The 22,142-nt window shown below is 46.3% G+C and overlaps 1 protein-coding gene across 5 annotated transcripts in view; it reads left to right on the forward strand.

The window, feature by feature from the left end:
- The window catches only part of BEND2 (BEN domain containing 2), a 128,440-nt gene that overhangs the window by 34,755 nt on the left and 71,543 nt on the right, over positions 1 to 22,142 (forward strand). For all 5 annotated transcript variants that reach the window (XR_003857006.1, XM_029603302.1, XM_029603304.1 and 2 more), the window contains 3 exons: positions 6,130 to 6,260; positions 13,557 to 13,628; positions 13,839 to 13,913. Coding sequence is in view for 4 of the 5 variants with exons in the window: in XM_029603302.1 (XP_029459162.1) it covers positions 6,130 to 6,260; positions 13,557 to 13,628; positions 13,839 to 13,913 (278 nt within the window). In the remaining variant the exon portion in view is untranslated. The remainder of the gene's footprint in view (positions 1 to 6,129; positions 6,261 to 13,556; positions 13,629 to 13,838; positions 13,914 to 22,142) is intronic.

Below are 22,142 nucleotides of genomic sequence, written 5' to 3' on the forward strand. Positions count from 1 at the left end.
TTTTCGTTCCTGTAGTACCATGGATCAGTCCAGACGCCCACCGCGTTTGGGTTCTTGATCCTGCTCGGCTCTGCGCTGCTTCTTGCTCGCAGTGTTCTGTGTCTTCACAGTCGTTTCTTTCACTGTTTTTCACAGCTCCCTACAAGTTGGTAGGATGTTTGCAGTTACTTGTTGCGATTACAATTGTTTTCATTCTCCGTTTCTACACAATTGATCCTTGGGGGTTTCTACTCGGGCTTTGATATACTCGATACTGAACTCCTGCAGAGGGGGTAGTAGCATATATGGATACGCCCCCTCAAAGCTTGGGCTGACTCCATCTGCTGGATTGGGGACATAACCCACTGTCTGGACTGATCCATGGTACTACAGGAACGAAAATTAGCAGGTAAGTAATAATTTTCTTTTGAGTGAAAAAGAACTTTCTCCGATTTAGTTTTAAATGTGTCACATGCTAACTTCATGGAGTGCCCCTTAGTCTTTCTATTATCCGAAAGTGTAAATAACCAATTTACATCTACCCGTTCTAGACTTCTCATGATTTTAAAGACCTCTATCGTATCCCCCCTCAGCCGTCTCTTCTCCAGGCTGGACAGCCCTAACCTCTTTAGCCTTTTCTCATAGGGGAGCTGTTCCATCTCCTTTATCATTTTGGTTGCCCTTCTCTGTACCTTCTCCAGTGCAACTATATCGTTTTTGAGATGTGGTGACCAGATCTGTACATAGTACTGAAGGTGCTGCCTTACCATGGAGCGATAGAGGCATTTTGACATTTTCCATTTTATTCAACATTCTGTTCCTAATAATTCCTAACATTTTGTTTGCTTTTTTGACTGCTGCAGCATACTAAACTGGCGATTTTCAATGTATTATGCACTATGATGTCTAGATCTTTTTCCTGGGTGTAACTTCTGCATGGGTTATTTTTCCCTATATTCAACACCTTGCACTTGTCCACATTAAATTTCATCTGCCATTTGGATGCCCAATCTTCCAGTCTTGCAAGGTCCTCCTGTAATGTATCACAATCCGCTTGTGATTTAACTACTCTGAATAATTTTGTATCATCTGCAAATTTGATAACCTCACTGGTCGTATTCCTTTCAAGATCATATATATATATATATATATATATTGAAAAGCACCGGTCCAAGTACAGATCCCTGAGGCGCTCCACTGTTTACCCTTTTACACTGAGAAAATTGATCATTTAATCCTACTCTCTGGTTCCTGTCTAACCAGTTTGTAATCCATGAAAGGACATCTCCTCCTATCCCATGACTTTTTAGTTTTCTTAGAAGCCTCTCATGAGGGACTTTGTCAAACGCCTTTTGAAAATCCAAATACAATACATCTACCGGTTCACCTTTATCCACATGTTTATTAACCCCCTTAAAAAAAATGAAGCAGATTTGTTAGACAAGACTTCCCTTGGGTAAATCCATGTTGACTGGGTTCCATTAAACCATGTCTTTCTATATGCTCTACGATTTTGATCTTGAAAATAGTTTCCACTATTTTTCCCGGCACTGAAGTCAGGCTCACTGGTCTGTAGTTACCCAGATCGCCCCTGGAGCCTTTTCTAAATATTGGGGTTACATTGGCCACCCTCCAGTCTTCAGTTACAATGAATGATTTTAATAATAGGTTACAAATTTTAACTAATAGATCTGAAATTTTCCTGGAGGAAAAGTCCATTCATTATTAAGGTAGAATTGCAGAAATCCACTACTTATTCTTGGGACAAGCCACTTCGAATCTGTCTACCCTTTGGGATCCTGCCAGGTATTTGTGACCTGGATTGGCCACTGTTGGAAACAGGATACTGGGCTTGATGGACCCTTGGTCTGACCCAGTGTGGCAAGCCTTATGTTCTTTAACTGGAATCAAGTTGTATTCCAGGCCATCCATCTTCCAGGACTCTCCAACACACTAGTGGATTGTCTCGACAGAATTTTCCATCCATACATGTAGTCTCTCAACAGCTAAATTTATAAACCCAAACAATATAACATGAAAAAATTATGAATTCAAAAAGAGACCTGTTATATGGATGTCAATAATCTGAGTGTACCTTCATACGATGCTGTAAAAAAATACGGCTATCGTGACTGTGAAGCCTATGTTGAACATTGCTGGCACAGTAATCAAATTCACTGTCACAACATCTGTTTCACTGGAATACCGGTCTCTCTTGCGCATATCCAGCCCTTGAAGAAGGAGCCAGCCTCCGAAACATCAGGATGTCGGCTGAGGCAAGACCGACTACAATTTTGAGATAAGTGAATATTGCAACAGTATCCACGTGATCATTTCAGCAACAATTGCACAGTGGACAGTGAGCACTACAAAAGTTTGCATTCCAACACTGGGGTACCTAATGATTTTTAAAGCCTACACATAGGCTTCACAGTCACGATAGCTGTATTTTTTTACAGCATCGTATGAAGGTACACTCAGATTATTGACATCCATATAACAGGTCTCTTTTTGTCTCTCAACAGCTGACATGCTTTTCAATCTGTGGAGTGGTCTTACAGTTGACCTGTTCGGAACAGAAAGCTGGAGAAACTTTGCTCCATTCTTCCCAGAAAACTCAGAATAGTTCAGGATGCTCTCCTATTTGATTGGAATGAAGACCTCGTATACTTTTCCACTGATTGGCAGAGCAGTGCAAAAGGTTAAAAAGGCTTGAGCTTGACTGATCCTCATAGCTTGTGTGTGGCCCAGACAGATGTGGTAATATTCTGCTTTTCAGTATTTCAAAGCAGATTACACTCAAGTACTATAGGTATCCAAACCATCTGCCCTCAATTTGACTGCTTGGATGTTGAATACTTAGTTATCGCTGTACTTTCTCTATCAAAGGAGATTGAAGACATAAGAGTTTTGGCCAGAAAACAATCAACTAGGATGTCCTATTGCTTTAAATGGAAAATATCCTCCATATGCTGTCACCAAAATGCCTTGGACTCATTTTCATGAGCCCAAACGAGTATTAATTAACTTGCTCTTCTGAATTAGGACTCGCTACACTTTCTGTAAGAGTATATCTCAGCATGATATCTTATATTTCAGTTGACAAATCCATCTCAAATCATCCATTAATATCTAGATTTATGAAAGGTTTATGATATGTTAAGTCTCCGGTATGGAAACCTCCAATACCATGGGACCTGACCGTTGTTCTTTCTCAATTGATGAAGCTGCCTTTCAAACCACTAGAATCGGCTTCTCAAGTTCTTGACATGGAAAGTATTATTTCTTGTTGCAGTAACATCAGTCAGAAGAGTCAGCGAACTCCAAAACATTAGTGCATTATCTGCCATATATGCAATTCTTCCATAATAGTGGTGCGCCATACTTACCTGAAGTTTCTCCCAAAAGTCATCACTGCTTTCCATATCAATCAAGTCATTATACTGCCTACCTTCTTTCCAAGGCCACATGTGCATGAAGGAGAAAAAAACTTTTATACTTTGGATTGCAGAATAGCTTTGGCATATTAGAAGAAAAGAACTTTGCTTCACAGCTCTTCATATTCTATGATCCTAATAGTCTGCATAGCAGTTGCAAAACATTCTTTGTTCAGCTGCATAGTGAACTGCATTCAGCACTATCAGGTCGATCCAGTAAGGCCGCGGTAGAAACAGTGCGGTAGTGTCAGGCGCACCCTTCCTCCCCGCACGCACAGTTCTCTTCACTAACTCCCCGATACTCTCCTCTAATCGCATGCAAATGCATGCCGCGGCTTTAAAGCGGTAGGGAAGGGTTATGGCCGCGTAACCCATTTTTCTGTATAGGCGCTTAATACAGCGCCTATACAGTAACCAGGGTGCGCTGGTACCTGTCATTTCAAATGACATTTGAAATGACAGGTACCAGGAAGTGTAAAAATCAAAATTTTTAAATACCTGTCGGAGGGCCGCGTGGGTCCAGGCGGCCGGCGGGATCCGGGGGGCCGGTGGTCGCGTGTTAAATCTAGGCCGCTGGCGGGTGGGCGCCTGTTCCGGGCGGCGGGGGGTGGACGCGCGTTAGTTTCAGACGGCCGCGTGGGTCCAGGCGGCGGCGGGAGCCGGGTGGTCGCGTGTTAAATCTAGGCCGCGGGCGGGTGGGCGCCTGTTCCGGGCGGCGGCGGGGGGACACGCGTTAGTTCGAGACGGCCGGCGGGTGGTCGCGTGTTAAATCTAGGCCGGGTCCGCACAGGCGCGCATTCACTGCCGGTGGGGGCTGCCTCTCCCGGCAGTGAATGAATTCATTCATCCAGGCGGAGGAGCCGGCTGCTTTCGCCACCGGCTCCTCCGCCTGGATGAATGAATTCATTCACTGCCGGTGGGGGCTGCCTCTCCCGGCAGCCCCCACCGGCAGTGAATGAATGCGCGCCTGTGCGACCCCTGCGATTCGGCGCTCAAGGCAGTCACATGCCGTGACGTCACGCCTTGAGCGCCCAATCGCAGGGGTCGCACAGGCGCGCATTCATTCATTCACTGCCGGTGGGGGCTGCCGGGAGAGGCAGCCCCCACCGGCAGTGAATGCGCGCCTGTGCGGACCCGGCCTAGATTTAACACGCGACCGCCCGCCAGCCGTCTCGAACTAACGCGTGTCCCCCGCCGCCGCTGCCCGGAACAGGCGCCCACCCGCCCGCGGCCTAGATTTAACACGCGACCACCCGGCTCCCGCCGCCTGGACCCACGCCGGCCGCCTGGACCCACGCGGCCCTCCGACAGGTATTTAAAAATTTTTATTTTTTCTTCTGACAGGTTTTATGTGTCCCACATCATTACATTTTCTCGATCATCTCTGTATCGCTTTTTTTTTAAATTGTGTTTTATTGTTTTTGAGTATCTTAAGCGGTGTCGATGGATTTGTTACTAGACTCACAGTCCTAACTCCTACTAGGGGAGGCGGTAAACTAACACGTTACGGCCGCGGCAAAACAGTGCGTTACTAATGAGAGAACCTGAGCGCGCGTTACGGTATCGGAGGGGAATAGCTAATTCCTTCATTATACAGCTAATTCGTTCATTTACATGCCGGGTGCGGGAAGGGTTACGCGTCTGTTTTAAGAAGCACTACGGATGTGCAAAATTGGAGACTGTATCGCTGGTTTGCCTTACGCGTCTGAATTGTGCGCAGCGAGCTCGTTACAGACGAGAAATCTTCAACTGAACTTTACTGGATCGACCTGTATGTGAGCGAAAGCCTACAGATCACAGACTATTGTCAAAGCTTATCAAGTTAGAGCTATGGCCTTGACCATTGTTCACCTCTGAGAGGTGCCTCTCGAAGGCACCTGCAAAGCTGCAGTGTGATCATTTGTACCTGCTTTAACATCCTACAACTGTCTGGACAAAATCTCAAACTGACAGTAAATCCAGAAAAGCAGTTTTGTGTAACCTATTCTCCCAGTAGTCTACTCTTCATGGTTGGAGTCTGGGTTGCTTATTCAGTAAATGCTCTGCTGCAATCCTTAGCTTGGGACTCCCCACATGTCATCAGAAAAAGCAAGTTTGTTTACTGTAAACAGTGTTTTCGGAAGATAGGATGAATTAGCCATGCTGAATACCTGCTCACCTCTCTGGAGAAGGGGGCTACCTAGGTAGGATTAGCTCTGATACAGACTGAGGAGGCTTATGAGACAACTCCTGCACGGGAATTCCCAACATGTTCCATTGATCTAAAAGCTCCATTAGCTAGGAAAAACAAATTTGTTCAGTGCTTCCAGATTGTTTCACCCACATGTCATGGCTAATTCATCCTACTATCTATGGAAAACATAGTTTATAGTAAGCAAACTTGCTGTCTTGGTGTTGAAGTTTGTTGTTTATGCTCTAGTCATGGGATTGGGCCAGCATAGATATATCTCTCATATGAAGGGGACATTTGTACCAGTAAAAGTCAACTTAACTAGTCTGATGGTATGATTGGAGGGGGGTTGTTAAAAAAAAACAAAAAAAAAAAACAACCCAAAAAAAAAAAAAAAAACCATCTCCTATCTATGTAAGTACACTTTATTTAAGTGAAGGGTGTTTTAGTAAGATTTTCCAGTCCTGATTAGGGCTTTAAAAGAGCATATTGTAGGTGATCCTTTATCTTTTTTATGCATTTGTGATCCTTTTTGCTTCTCAGGGGAAGATTTAGCAGCTGAGAGTGATCCAGAGTTGTCGCAGGTGAGCCACTCTACCGACCTGCAGAATGATAGCCACAGTGCTGAGGAAATGGGGTATGGGTTTCTACACAAAAGAAGACGGCTTTCTATGGTAAGAAACAATACCAATCAGTTATTAACATTTACCATTCAAATTCTGTTCCTTCACAATAGCCCCATCCTTCTCTTCTTTTTTTTTTTTCTAATTGTCCAATTGTATAAACAGTATACTGACAGGCAGCTTGTTGGCCAGCCAAGTGAAAGTGCCTTCCAGACCCAAGCTCATTGGGAGCTTGCTCTCATGTTTGCATTTATTAAACTTTAATTGCTTATGCCTAAGCCCTAAGTGATGTACATATCTTCCATAAAGTAAAATTACATTAGGATACCGTCCTTTAAGAAGGACAAAAATAAAATAGACATTACCTGATGTCAAATTTTTACACAACGGTGAATGATCTCTTGCTGATGTAACTGGCATTAATAATCTAGTTATGTCAAAATGAATTCCTGCATTAACCTGTCATGCATAAGCCTGGCTAAAGAGAAAGGACTTCAGCAATGCTTTAAAAGACTTCAGACAATCCATTTGTTTTAATGCTTTGGGCATTGAGTTCCACAAAGAAGGCGCAGCAATTGAAAATGAACACACTTTTGTTACGGACCTTGCTGATGGTATATCTAATATGGTCCATGTGGGTTGATAGAGCCACAGCAGAAAATTAACCCATGGGGGAGTCTTCATGTTAACTAGTTTGTGAGTACCTTGTATTGTTTGAGATAATGTACTGGTAGCTAATGTAAATTAAGTAATGTAATGGTGATGTGATCAGTTCTTTTCCCTGTAATTACATGAGTGACAGAGTTCAAAAGCAGCTGAAGTGGTCTGAAAGATGTTGAAGGTAGTTGCAGATAAGTTGCATTGCAGTAGTTAAAGGTGGTAGAGAAGCCTGAACTACAAACAAAAACTTGCTAGAAGCCGATGATTTTAAATGTCACAGAGAGCACAGTTTAAAGAAACCATTTCTAATGACGGTTTTTTTTAATATGGTGCTGAAAAGACAAATTGTCCTAGGAGAGTGGAGAAAGGTACCAAGCAGGATGGTAGCCCCCACACATGGGTGACGACATTAGATGGAGCCTGGCAAGGAAAACATGTCAAAGTTTCTGGAACTTTGACTAGGCATGCTCAGTATGCGCTAATACACGCGTCCACACGTGGTGCCTCTTCAGTCTCTCTTTTTCTGCGGAGCTTTTGCATTGCGGTTTCTGAGCTCGTGTTATTTCTGTAGAAAAAAGTGTTGGAAAACCTTTTTTCACCGATCCTTTTCGGTGTTTCTCGTGTTTTTCTCTGTGCAGGTCCCTCTTCGCTACCCCCTCGCTTTCCGGTCAGGTTTTTCATTGCCTCGGTAAGTTTCCTTTCGCTCTGTTCCCCCTTGGTGGCGGTGCCTTGATGCCCACCGGCATCCATTGCCCACCCTGTCTTTCATTTTTGCCCCTTTCAGTTAGCCTCGCCATGGCCTTGTTGGGTTTTCGCTGATGCCCTCAGTGCCCAAGGACCATGTCCATCATGGACCTGCACGAGGTGTGCATCCTCTGCCTGGTGGCATCGCACGATATTCGGGGATGCCACATGTGCGACCAGATGACCCCGAAAGGATGTCATGCTCGCCTCGACAAGATGGAGAAGCTCTTCAGGGCAAGAGAGTCTGAGCCATCGACATTGGCATTGATGGTGTCAAGGCCGAAGGACCATGGAGCCACTACAGTGGACACCGAGCCATCTATGCTGGCGGGGCCTCCTACTCCCGTCGGTGCCAGTGGTGGATAAGGGCGCCGGGTACCGACCCCTGTTGGTCTCCTCCAGATCGAGGACATTGGGTTCGTTGTCTTCGACCTAGATACTGGGGAAAGACTGGGCCAAGCACCAAGGGAAGCCAAGGAAGAATTGGCACCGGTTGCCTTCAATGCACAGTGCCAGGTTCGGGTTAGCACTGGCGCTTGCCGTGTTGCCCCCGAAGCAATCCCATGGCGAGGAGTGCCTATCTTCCATCAATTCTGGGTGTCCGTGATAGTCTCCACCAGTCCTGGTGTCAGTCGCTGATCCACCTCTAGGTTCTAAGGAAAATCTGGCCACCCCTCCTGCCTCCCAGTCCGTTTTGGCATTGGCAACTTTTGAGGAGGAGTTGGAGCTGCGGGGCATCGAGTTGGCGGCACTGATGGTATCGGTGCCCGAGCTCTCCCTGCTGGAACCGCTGTTGGAACGCCTCAGTGTGCTCATCGGTGTGTTACCGACCGGCTGGTGTCGGTTCCTGGGGAGCCATCGATACTTCCCCCAACCGATGTGGTGATTGTCACTGGTTTCTCCTCTGAGGAAGCCCTATCGGTTCCTGTGACGGTCCAGCGGCCTATATTCATTCATTCACCTTTGCCGTGTCCAGCACCAATGCTTCTGGTGCCTTGGCCTCTGAACGAAGGCTGAGTGCCTAGGGCCCCATCCCCTGTGGATTATAGCGAGGAGGAGGCTGCTCGTGATCCTTGGGGGGGGGGGGGGGGGTGATACTGCGGAATCCTCCTCAGAGGACTCAGAAGGTCTCTCCTCAGAACCCTCTCCGGAGAAGCAAAGGAGGTCTCCCCTGAGGACCTAACCTTTGCAGGATTTGTGTGGGCGATGGAGGCCATCCCATTTCAGTTAATGACTGAGGAGGACACCTAGCACAAGATGCTGGAGATCCTCCAGTTTGTGGAGGCCCCTGGGGAGAGAGCACAGAGCACTGAACGGCCTTGAAAGTGTTTCAGGGGGTTATGCGCATTGCCGCCTACTAGCTCTACATGAGCCAATACTCTCGCAACCTCTGGAAGCAGGTGTAGGAAGCGGCTGCCTCAAAAGCAGCAAGACACCTGTTGCTGGTGCGTCAGGGCCTGGAGTGTGGAAAACACAAGGTGCGCTCCACCTATGATGTTCTTAAAATAGCAGTGTCTCTGCAGCAGGAATCTGTGCCCGCAGAATGGCATGACTGCAGGCCTCAGAGGCACAGGAAAGTCTTGCCAACCTGCTGTGCACTGGAGAGAATCTTTTCAGGGATAAGGTGAGGGATGCAGTGGACCAGTTGTGGGATTATATTGAGACTATCCAACAACTCTCCTCAGTCAGGAGGTCGGTGCGGCAAGGGCAGAGGAAGTACTATTCTCCAGCCCTTCGCTCCGTTCCCAGAACGGCCATCCCAGGCAGCAGCGAGCTCCCCAGCCAAATCCCAGGACAGGGTTTTGACTGGATTGCAGAGAGCATCAGCCAGCCACCTGTACCAGAGACGCTGGACCCCCCCCCCCCCCCCCGGTCAGATGCAGGCTATGGTTCTTCGCAAATCGGTGGCCCAGTAAAACCTCAGACCAATGAGTTCTGTCCATCGTCCACCAAGGGTACCATTTGAACCTCTGGGTATCCTGCCAAATTTACCATGCCTGTTTTGGGGGCTGATAAGCCAGAATGGCCAGTGTGGTTTAGCCTGTCCCACCAGGGCAAAGAGGGCAGGGATTCTACTCTCGGTACTTCCTGATTCCAAAGAGAACAGGGGGACTCCATCCCATCCTAGACCTGAGGGTCTTAAGCAAATTTCTTAAAAAAAAAAAAAAAGGAAAAGTTCAAGATGGTTTCCCTGGTTCAAGATGTTCAAGATGGTTTCCCTGATTCCCCTCCTGCAAAAAGATGACTGGCTATGCGCCATCGATTTAAAGGACACGTACACTCACATCGCGATCTTTCCAGGTTACAGGAAGTTTCTCAGATTTATGGTGGGAAAACGGCACTTTCAGTACAGTGTTGCCATTCGGGCTAGCATCAGCTCCACGTGACTTTACAAAATGTCTGGCCATGGTGGGGGCACACCTCCACAGGTTTGGGAGTGCATGGTTTCCCTTTATCTGGATGATTAGCTGGTCAAGAGTGTATCTCGGGCAGGGGCAGATCGGTCCTTGCACTTGACCATCCAGGTGCTGGAGTCATTAGGGGTCATCATCAGTTACCCGAAGTCTTACCTCAGCCTGTCCCCTCAGTTTGGAGTTCATTGGAGCCCTGCTAGACATGGCTCAGGTGAAGGCCTTCCTGCCATGCTCCAGGGCGGTCACCTTGGTATCCATAGCAGAGGTAGTTCAATAGAGCCAGCAGGTGTCAGTTTGGCACATGTTGAGGCTTCTGGGCCATATGGCTGCAACTGTCCATGTCAGTTCCTTGGCACGCTTGCACATGCACAGAGTCCAATGGACATTTAAGTCGCAGTGGCACCAAACCATCCAGAACCTTTTGGATCGCATCTGCATCACTCATCCCTCCAGGATTCTTTGTCCTGGTGGCGTATTCTCTCGAATTTGGAGCAGGGAATATCTTTCCAAAATCCCCCTATCCAAATTGTCCTTTACCACAGATGTGTCCACCCTGGGGTGGGGTGCCCATGTAGAGGGGCTCTGCATCCAGGATCTATGGTCCACTCAGGAAGTACAGTGTCAAATCAACTTCCTGGAGCTCAGGGCAATCAGGTACGCTCTGTGGGCTTTCAAGGATCGGCTGTCCAACAAAATTGTCCTGATCCAAACAAACAACCAAGTAGCGATGTGGTATGTCAACAAGCAGGGAGGCACGGGGTCATACCTCTTGTGTCAGGAAGCGGTCCAGATCTGGTCCTGGGCTCTGACCCACAGGATGGTGCTCCGAGCCATGTATCTGGCTGGTACGGAGAATGGCATAGCGGACAGACTGAGTTGGGCCTTCAGTCCCCACTAGTAGTTGCTCGATCAGGGGTTAGTGAACTGAATCTTCCACCTCTGGGGGAACCCAGTCATGGACTTGTTCATGTACCCCTGCAACAGGAAGATGACTCAGTTCTGCTGCTTGTATGGGTCAAACTGTAAACTCGCCTTGGACGCCTTTGCTCGCCATTGGGGCAAGTGTCTTGTGTACGCGTATCCTCCACTTTTTCTCTAGTAACGAAGACTCTCCTGAAGTCCGAGAGGACCGAGGGACTATGATCTTCATAGCTCCTCACCGGACGAGACAGGTCTGGTTTCCGCTCCTTCGGGAGTTGTCCTTCCGGAAACCGATCAGTCTGTGGACTTCCCCAGATCTCGTCACGCAAGATCAGTGCAGGCTGCGGCATCCCAACCTTCAGGCCCTGTCGCTGACAGCCTGGATGTTGAGAGGCTGATTCTGCAGCTTCTGGATCTCTTCGAAGATGTATCTCAGGTCCTGGTAGTTTCTAGAAAGCCTTCCATTAGAAAATCCTATGGACTGAAGTGGAGGAGTTTTTCCATGTTGTGTGAGCAGAAAGCCCTAGATCTTTTCTCCTGCCCCACACAAAAACTGCTTGATTACCTTCTGCACCTGTTGGACGCTGGGCTAAAACCCAACTCCGTTAGTCCATCTGAGTGCAATTGGAGCATACCACTAAGGTGTAGATGGTACGCCCATCTCTGAACAGCCCATAATTGTATGATTCATGCAGTGCTTGCTTCAGTTGAACCCTCCCCTAAGGCCTCCCGCTTGTGTCTTGGGACCTCAACGTGGTGCTAGCTCAGCTGATGAAAGCTCCTTTTGAACCACTGCGCACCTGTGACCTGATGACCTGGAAGGACATATTTTTGTGGCAGTCACTTCAGCACGCAGGGTCAGCGAGCTCCAGGCCTTAGTGACTTAGCCACCTTATACCAAGTTTTATCATGACAAGGGTGGTCTTGCGCACGCACCCTAAGGTGGTGATGGACTTCCATCTTAATCAGTCAATCGTCCTACCAACATTCTTTCCCAGGCCCCATTCGCACCTCGGTGAATGATTGCAAGAGGGCCTCAGCCTTCTACCTGGAGTGGACAGAAACCTCTAGACAGTCCACCCAACTTTTCATTTCTTTTGATAGGAATAGGTTGGGAGTTGCCATTGCAAAACAGACACTATCCAGTTGCATCTCCTTCTGTTATACCCAGGTGGGACTGCATCTTAGGGTCATGTCAAGGCTCATTCTGTCAGAGCCATGGCAATGTCAGTGGCCCACTTGTGAGCAGTTCCCATGGAGGAGATCTGTAAGGCTGTGACATGGAGTTCTCTCAATCATATCTCATTCCTGCCAGTGTGACAGTAGGTTTGGCCAGTTTGTCCTCTGGAACCTGTTTGAAGTGTAGAACCCAACTCTCTCCCTACCTACGGCCTGTTTGGGTTCAGGCTGTCTCCCCCTCTGTTACCAACAGGCAATTTTGTCATTTGAGTGATATCTTCCCCTTTTTAAAAAAAAAAATCTGCAGCTGTTTATTCATTCATATTTTAGATGTGTAATCAGTTACTGCTATTAGTCCTATTTCTATTCTGCCTTTCCGTAGGAAACACCCAAGGGTGGATACCATCTTGATGATCTTCAAACAGTTTTTTTCAAAAATAAAATACAGTTAATAAATGTGCAGGCTTAAAAGGTATATGCTGACAAAAATTAAATCTTACTTACAGAATATTTTTTTTTTAATTAAAATTTTAAGAGATCTATTTATTATGGATGACTTATATGCTGCTATTGAATTGATCACATAGTGTAAATGTACTTGGGGAATGCTGTCTGCAGATTTTATGGTAAAACCTAGTTTCTAGAAGAAAAGTACAGAGGAGAAGTAATTTGCATCAAATGGGACCATGAAATGTGTGTACAATATAGATTAATGATTTATGTCCACTGGGTGGTGCTGCTGAGTTAAAGGAGAATGTTTATTGCAGGACTATTCCTGAGCCATTTACTGTTCAGCAGCACTACAAGCCAGATTATTTTCTCAGATAATTGAGCTGTTAGTTACACTAATGGAGCAATTTATGGTGATTGAAAACTCCTACATTCACTCCTCTCATGAAGAATCTTAAGTAAATCAGTGTGGCAGTGCAGGTCCTTATCCATGAAGGATTCACAGACAAAAGACAATGTTTTAAAACAGGAGGTTTGGCAGTTATAATTGGCAAGACACCTTTTAGTTTAAAAACTGAGAAAGGTCAGGGTTGGGGAAACCTAGGAATAAGACCATCAGTGTCAGCAAAAGAGTAGTGTATTAGTGGATATATATTGTGGACAGTCTAATCCATATTAATGTTTTAAGTATTGCTATGGAAGTTACTTATTAAATGTCACTAATTGTGGCGATTAGCAGCCTGGGCATTAAGGAAGATAAAGAAGGCTGCTATGACTTGTTATGACTGGTGGCCAGGAGTCTGGAGTGAAATCTGTTTCCTTAATAGCCAAGATGCCCCTTAACTGGATTGTTTTTCTGTTATGTATGTTATGTGCTGGTTTCTTTAGCATCTTGTAAGCAGTCAGGATCCATTTACTTTCGTTCTTGTATTCTGGTAATGCATTGTAAAAGTGTTCTAAGCTCATTATTTCTGTACAGATGGCAACTAGAGAACCAGAATATGAAGATACTGGAAGCATGGTATACGAGTATGAGCAAGACTATGAGTGTGTAAGTAAAAAGTCTGACCTGTGATCTGAGCATAGCATATCATACATTGTTTTTATTTAATCATAATTGTAACTTTATTTTATTTACCTTTTACCATATTTGACAGAGGCCCTTGTCTAGGGTTCCTCAAACAATATAATCCACTTAGTAGAGGGTAGTGCACAGAAAATGTAAGGAAAATAAGTTTAATTTGTTTTCCTACTATAATAGGGGAGCGTGGTATCTGAAGCTTCTTTTGCTGGAGATCAACAGAGAATACTTGCAGAAGTTCTCAACTACTGTCAGGTACCGTGTTCTTTTCTCTGAATTTAAATCTTTTTTTTTTTTTTTTTTTATGAACCACAATTTAGCAGTTGCAGCATTGACACTGGAAAATGTGTAGACAATACAATGACAGATATGTTTACATTTGAGATGCAGTGCAAAATCACATAAGCTAAAGCAACTGAGATTCAACAGGAGCTGAATAGCCGTTCTCTTTTTTTTATGCTTTTAAATATAGATTCCAGGAATACATAATAAGAAAAGTAGAGAGGGAACAACTTAATGTAAGCTAACAAGCAAAAAATAACACAGGATGTTTCTTTTCACTCATCACACATGCCCACCATAAACACAAACATGACAACAGAAAAAGACAGTATGGCCTATCTAGTCTGCCCATCCATTCAGCTAATTTAACTTTACATTTCCTAGTGTGTAGCCAGATGGACTCAGGACCAATGGGTATTGTGCTCTCCTGATAGCAGATGGGAGACTGAGTCAGATTTCAAAGCTGACATCAGCCTACATTTACCCGTGCAGCATGCTTAGCTCTTCAGTATTTCTCAGTCTCCACAGCAGATGCGGACACTATCCCAAACAAGAATAGTGTAACATTTACAAGAAAGAGAAAATTTACCTTTGAGAGCCCCGTTTCTCCTGTGGTGAAACCTAACTGTCCCTCCCCCAGTCGAGATTTTCCTGAGGTGATTCGATATCCCTCAGAGGTGAGCATTAGTCCGCCGGCTGATTCCCGGCGTGGACGTAGCTCCCAGGTTGGCTGAAAGGCAGCGGGTGCAGATTAGAGCACGGTGGTGAAGGTATTTCCCTCTCCCCCCCGCAGCTGGAGACCGTCTGGCACGTGACCGGTAAGCGCCGAGACCAGGTAAGGTAGAAACCTTTACTTCTAAGTCTCCGGTCTCCAAGGCTTGAACAACCGTACTGTCCTTCCTCCAATGAGGTTTAAATCGGGTTGAGCAGCCCTCCTTTGGGGCAGGCCCCAATTCAGTGTGAGGATCCACACACGTGGAGACCCTCCGGGGGGGTTCACCATCTTGCCTTCGGGGTCTTCTGTGCCATTTTCCCCCTCTGACTGGTACGCACGGGGAAGGCCTGAAGCGCCTAACTTAAGCGCTTAAATACGGTTTGAGTGTACAGCGGCGCGCACAGCGACGCGCACAACTGGGCACATAACTATGCCGCGCGCACAAACTCCGTTGCCCGCACGTACAACTTCTGCGTACTTCCTGTGCATAACTTCTACACATCCGCACATACCTCCACGCCTAAGCCCTACGCACGCACAAATAATAGCACCACCATCCAAAGAAGCCAAGGGACCCTTCCTTTGCCCAGCCTGCCACTTAAGAGCCGCGCAGCCTGGATTGGAATCCCTCCTGTGTCAACAGTGCGAACAGAGGGTCTTGATTTGGGCAGAACCAAATCAAGACCCTCTACAGCCAGGAGAGGAATCTGGTATCACGGATGATGGCATCCCGGACTTAAGTTTCTCCAACTCTGTGCCACCGCAGGAAAATCCCTCCTGGGATCAACATGGATCCAGGAACCTTCTCCTGGGTGGAATTTTTCAAAGGGCTGCAAACCTCTGACCAGGCACAACCAGCCTCTGCTGTCCACCAGACTCAAACACAGCCGGAAGCACAAGCCCTTCCCGGCACCTCCCGGACTTCTCGAGACATGCTTCTCCTAACCAAGAGCCTCGATGGGGATCCAGATACCTCAGAGGATGAAACAGACTCCCTGGAAGAAGGAGAAATTCCCCCAGGGATGGAGCCATACCAGACCATGCTCCGATTCTTCCACAAGGACGAATTACCAACCCTTGTGTCCCAGACTATGAAGACACTGGGTCTCCCCAGGCACGGAGTCCACAGCGGAACCAAAGAAGAATCCCATGCTGGTGTACCTCCATAAGGCCTCATGCTATTTCCCTTTGTTGGAGCCCATTAAGGAACTGATTGACCTGGAATGGAATGCTCCAGAGGCCACTTTCAAAGGGAGGAGGGCTCTAGAAGCCCTATACCCGCTGGAACCCACGGCTAAGGAACTTCTACATTTCCCCAAAGTGGATGCTATGATCTGTGCAGTCTCAAAACGCACTACGATCCCAGTGGAGGGAGGAGCGGCACTGAAGGGACGCCCAGGATAGAAGGCTGGAAGCCATCCTTAAGCAGTCCTTTGTATCAGCAATGATGCTACAAATTGCTTCCTGCTGCCCATTAGTGGCACGTTCCTGTTTGATCCTCGCTAGAGACACAACCACGCCCGGGGAAGCGATGGAGCCTGCGGTCTCCTTCCTCACCGATGCTACCGCAGACCTCGTGTGCACCTCATCCAGGGGTGTCGCCACCGCAGTGGCAGCAAGAAGACCATTATGGCTCCAGAATTGGTCGGCTGACGCGACTTCCAAAGCGAACCTCACAAAAATGCCTTTTAAAGGATCCCTCCTGTTCGGGAGCGAACTGGAGAAATTAGCCAACAAATGGGGTGAATCTCTAGTACCCCGATTACCTGAGGACAGGAACAAAAGAACATAGCGCTCCTCCCCCAGAAGAACCAAGGGTAGAGGATCGCACTTTAAGCCTTACAAGAATACAGTCCCAAGCACCTCGTCCTTCAGGAAAGTCTCAGTCCTTTCGGAGCAGGCACATTAAGAGAGGAGCAAGCTCAGGGGCAGGCCCCGGCTGTACCCCACAATGAGAAGACGCAGACCCATCCACAGGAAGAAGACATAGGGGACAGACTTACCCTCTTCTACCAAAGATGGGTCGAGATAACTTCGGACAAGTGGATCCTAACCTTCATTCGAGAGGGGTACTCACTGGAATTCCAAAGCATTCCTCCAGACAAATTTATGAAATCGCCGTGCCACTCCCACTCCAAGAGACTTGCAGCCTGAAGGCAATAGTCCCAGTGCCCACGCTTCAACAAAAAACTGGCCACTATTCCATCTATTTTATCTCATGATTAGAGAGCATCAAACTGGTGCAGCAGGAAAGGATCCTGTAGCGAGGACCTGCTCTCCAGGTGATGCATTGTCCTTTCGCTCTGAGGATATCTCCCCAAGGCCTACTGCCCAGGAGGGAAGGGTTAGGTCGGCCGTCATAGTTGGTGATTCGATTATTAGGAATGTAGATAGCTGGGTGGCTGGTGGGCGTGAGGATCGCCTGGTAACATGCCTACCTGGTGTGAGGTGGCGGACCTCACGCGTCACCTAGATAGGATTTTAGACAGTGCTGGGGAGGAGCCGGCTGTCGTGGTACATGTGGGCACCAACGACATAGGAAAATGTGGGAGGGAGGTTCTGGAAGCCAAATTTAGGCTCTTAGGTAGAAAGCTTAAATCCAGAACCTCCAGGGTAGCATTCTCTGAAATGCTCCCTGTTCCACGCGCAGGTCACCAGAGGCAGGCAGAGCTCCGGAATCTTAATGCGTGGATGAGACGATGGTGCAAGGAAGAGGGATTCAGTTTTGTTAAGAACTGGGGAACCTTTTGGGGACGGGGGAGTCTCTTCCGAAGGGATGGGCTCCACCTTAACCAGGGTGGAACCAGACTGCTGGCGCTAACCTTTAAATAGGAGATAGATCAGCTTTTAAACTAGAACAAAGGGGAAAGCCGAAAGTCGCTCAGCAACGCATGGTTCGGAGAGAGGTATCTTTAAAGGATACTAATGATGCATTAGAATTAGGGCATCCCGACAGTGAGGTTCCAATAATTAGAAAAGTAGTCCAAGTGCCTGTAACTAAAAACTCACCTGAGCTAAAAAATTCTAACTTATCCCTATCAATTAAAAAGCAGAATGAAAATACAAACAAAAAACAAACTTTGAAATGTTTGTATGCTAATGCCAGAAGTCTAAGAAGTAAGATGGGAGAATTAGAATGTATAGCAGTGAATGATGACATAGACTTAATTGGCATCTCAGAGACATGGTGGAAAGAGGATAACCAATGGGACAGTGCTATACCGGGGTACAAATTATATCGCAATGACAGAGAGGAGCACTCGGGAGGAGGTGTGGCGCTTTATGTCCGGTATGGCATAGAATCCAACAGGATAAACATCCTGCAAGAGACTAAATACAAAATTGAATCTTTATGGGTAGAAATCCCTTGTGTGTCGGGGAAGACTATAGTGATAGGGGTATACTACCGTCCACCTGGACAAGATGGTGAGACGGACAGTGAAATGCTAAGAGAAATTAGGGAAGCTAACCAAATTGGTAGTGCAGTAATAATGGGAGACTTCAGTTACCCCAATATTGACTGGGTAAATGTATTATCGGGTCATGCTAGAGAGATAACGTTCCTGGATGGAATAAATGATAGCTTTATGGAGCAATTGGTTCAGGAACCGACGAGAGAGGGAGCAATTTTAGATCTAATTCTCAGTGGAGCACAGGACTTGGTGAGAGAGGTAACGGTGGTGGGGCCGCTTGGCAATAGTGATCATAATATGATCAAATTTGATTTAATGACTGGAAGAGGATCAGTGTGCAAATCCAAGGCTCTCGTGCTAAACTTTCAAAAGGGAAACTTTGATAAAATGAGAAAAATAGTTAGAAAAAAACTGAAAGGAGCAGCTACAAAGGTAAAACGTGTGCAAGAGGCGTGGTCATTGTTAAAAAAAAACAAAACAAAAAAAAAAAACCACCATCCTAGAAGCACAGTCCAGATGTATTCCACACATTAAAAAAGGTGGAAAGAAGGCAAAACAATTACTGGCATGGTTAAAAGGGGAGGTGAAAGAAACTATTTTAGCCAAAAGATCTTCATTCAAAAATTGGAAGAAAGATCCAACAGAAGAAAATAGGATAATGCATAAGCGTTGGCAAGTTAAATGTAAGACATTGATAAGACAGGCTAAGAGAATTTGAAAAGAAGTCAGCCATAGAGGCAGAAACTCACAGTAAAAACATTTTAAAATATATCTGAAGCAGAAAGCCTGTGATGGAGTCAGTTGGACCGTTAGATGATTGAGGGGTTAAAGGGGCACTTAGAGAAGATAAGGCCATCGCGGAAAGATTAAATGCTTTCTTTGCTTCGTTATTTACTGAAGAGGATGTTGGGGAGGTACCCATACTGGAGAAGGTTTTAATGGGTAATGATTCAGATGGACTGAACTAAATCACGGTGAACCTAGAAGATGTGTAGGCCTGGTTGAGAAACTGAAGAGTAGTAAATCACTTGGACCAGATGGTATACATCCCAGAGTTCTGATGGAACTAAAAATTGAAATTTCAGACCTATTAGTAAAAATTTGTAACCTATCATTAAAATCATCCATTGTACCTGAAGACTGGAGGATAGCTAATGTAACCCCAATATGTAAAAAGGGCTCTGGGGCGATCCGGGAAACTACAGACCGGTTAGCCTGACTTCAGTGCCAGGAAAAATAGTGGAAAGTGTTCTAAACATCAAAATCACAGAACATATAGAAAGACATGGTTTAATGGAACAAAGTCAGCATGGCTTTACCCAAGGCAAGTCTTGCCTCACAAATCTGCTTCACTTTTTTGAAGGAGTTAATAAACATGTGGATAAAGGTGAACCGGTAGATGTAGTATACTTGGATTTTCAGAAGGCGTTTGACAAAGCTCCTCATGAGAGGCTTCTAGGAAAAGTAAAAAGTCATGGGATAGGTAGCGATGTCCTTTCATGGATTACAAACTGGCTAAAAGACAGGAAACAGAGTAGGATTAAATGGACAGTTTTCTCAGTGGAAGGGAGTGGGCAGTGGAGTGCCCTGGGGATCTGTATTGGGACCCTTACTTTTCAATACATTTATAAATGATCTGGAAAGAAATATGACGAGTGAGGTAATCAAATTTGCAGTTGATACAAAATTGTTCAGAGTAGTTAAATCACAAGCAGATTGTGATAAATTGCTGGAAGACCTTGTGAGACTGGAAAATTGGGCATCAAAATGGCAGATGAAATTTAATGTGGATAAGTGCAAGGTGATGCATTTAAGGAAAAATAACCCATGCTATAGATACACAATGTTAGGTTCCATATTAGGTGCTGCCACCCAAGAAAGAGATCTAGGCATCATAGTGGATAACACATTGAAATCATTGGTTCAGTGTGCTGCGACAGTCAAAAAAGCAAACTGAATGTTGGGAATTATTAGAAAGGGAATGGTGAATAAAACGGAAAATGAGACCGCACCTTGAATACTGTGTACAATTCTGGTCGCCGCATCTCAAAGATATAATTGCGATGGAGAAGGTACAGAGAAGGGCAACCAAAATGATAAAAGGAATGGAACAGCTCCCCTATGAGGAAAGACTAAAGAGGTTAGGACTTTTCAGCTTGGAGAAGAGATGGCTGAGGGGGGATATGATAGAAGTGTTTATAATCATGAGAGGTCTAGAACGGGTAGATGTGAATCGGTTGTTTACTCTTTGAGATAATAGACTAGGGGGCACTCCATGAAGTTAGCATGTGGCACATTTAAAACTAATCTGAGAAAGTTCTCTTTCACTCAACGCACAATTAAACTCTGGAATTTGTTGTCAGAGGATGTGTGGTTAGTGCAGTTAGTATAGCTGTGTTTTAAAAAAGGATTGGATAAGTTCTTGGAGGAGAAGTCCATTACCTGCTATTAATTAAGTTCACTTAGAAAATCGCCACTGCTATTACTAGCAACGGTAATTTGGGTACTTGCCAGGTTCTTATGGCCTGGATTGGCCACTGTTGGAAACAGGATGCTGGGCTTGATGGACCCTTGGTCTGACCCAGTATGGCATGTTCTTATCCTTCCCAAGAAAAAAGGAACACTCCGGCCTATCCTGGACCTCAAGGCCTTCAAACATTACCTGAACGTTCCACGCTTCCGCATGGAAACCCTACAATCCGTTATAATGGCGGTACAACAGGGAGAATTCTTAATCTCCCTGGACTTATCCGAGGCCTACCTTCACATCCCGGTCCATCAGAACCACCAGCACTTCCTGCGATTTGCGATTCTGGGCCATCATTATCAATTCCAAGCTCTACCCTTCGGGCTAGCTACCATCCCCAGAACCTTCACCAAAATCATGGTGGTAGTGGCAGCAGCACTGAGGAAAGGAGGAGTCCTGGTACATCCTTACTTGGACAATTGGCTGATCAGGGCAAAGTCTCCAGAGGAGAGTCACCATGTGACCACCAGAGTCAAGAATCTACTACAAGAACTCGGGTAGGTCATGAACACAACCAAGAGTTGTCTACAGCCCTCCCAGTCACTAGAATACCTGGGAGTCTGGTTAGATACCAAACAGAACAAGGTCTACCTTCCCCCTCCACGAAGAAGGAAGCTAATGGAATCATTTACAAAAGCTGTTGACCTCTGTCCGCCCCAAAGTATGGGACGATCTTCAAGTCCTCTGCCTCATGACATCATCTCTGGAAGTTGTTCCGTGGGCAAGGGCACATATGTGGCCGCTACAAGGTTCCCTACTATCACGATGGAATCCAGTGTCCCAGAACTACTCAATTCATCTCCAGCTACCGACAGAGGTTCGGGAGCATCTTCAATGGTGGCTACAGGAAGAACACCTAAGCAAAGGCGTAAACCTATCTGCTCCAAAGTGGATCTTGCTCACCACGGACGCAAGCCTGCAAGGGTGGGGAGCCCACTGTCAGGAACTGACAGCCCAGGGACAATGGAACAAGGAGGAGGCGGGATGGAACATAAACCGCCTGGAAGCACGAGCGGTCAGACTAGCCTGCCTATGATTTAGCCACAGACTCTGAGGCGAGTCAGTCATGTCTGACAACGCAATGACCGTTGCTTATATCAACCAACAGGGAGGAACCAAGAGCCAGCAGGTGTTCCTAGAAATAGACCCCCTCATGGAGAGGGCGGAAATAAATCTACAAGAGATTTCGGCCTTCCACATCACGGGAAAAGACAAACATCTCTGCGGACTATCTCAGCAGAGAAAGCCTAGACCTGGGGGAATGGTCGCTGGCGGACACATCTTTCCAGCTAATAGTAGCCATGGATCTACTAGCAACTTGTCGCAATGCCCGGGTCCCCAGATTCTTCAGCCGCAGATGAGAACCACAATCTCAGGGAATCGACGCGCTCGTACAGAACTGGCCAGAGGAAAGCCTCCTGTATGCCTTCCCACCCTGGCCACTACTGGGCAGGGTCATCCACAAGATAGAACACCACAGGGGGCTAGTCCTACTAGTCACCCCGGATTGGCCAAGAAGACCATGGTACGCGGACATGCAAAGACTA

Source organism: Rhinatrema bivittatum, chromosome 5 (assembly GCF_901001135.1).
Source record: "Rhinatrema bivittatum chromosome 5, aRhiBiv1.1, whole genome shotgun sequence".
Lineage (NCBI taxonomy): Eukaryota > Metazoa > Chordata > Amphibia > Gymnophiona > Rhinatrematidae > Rhinatrema > Rhinatrema bivittatum.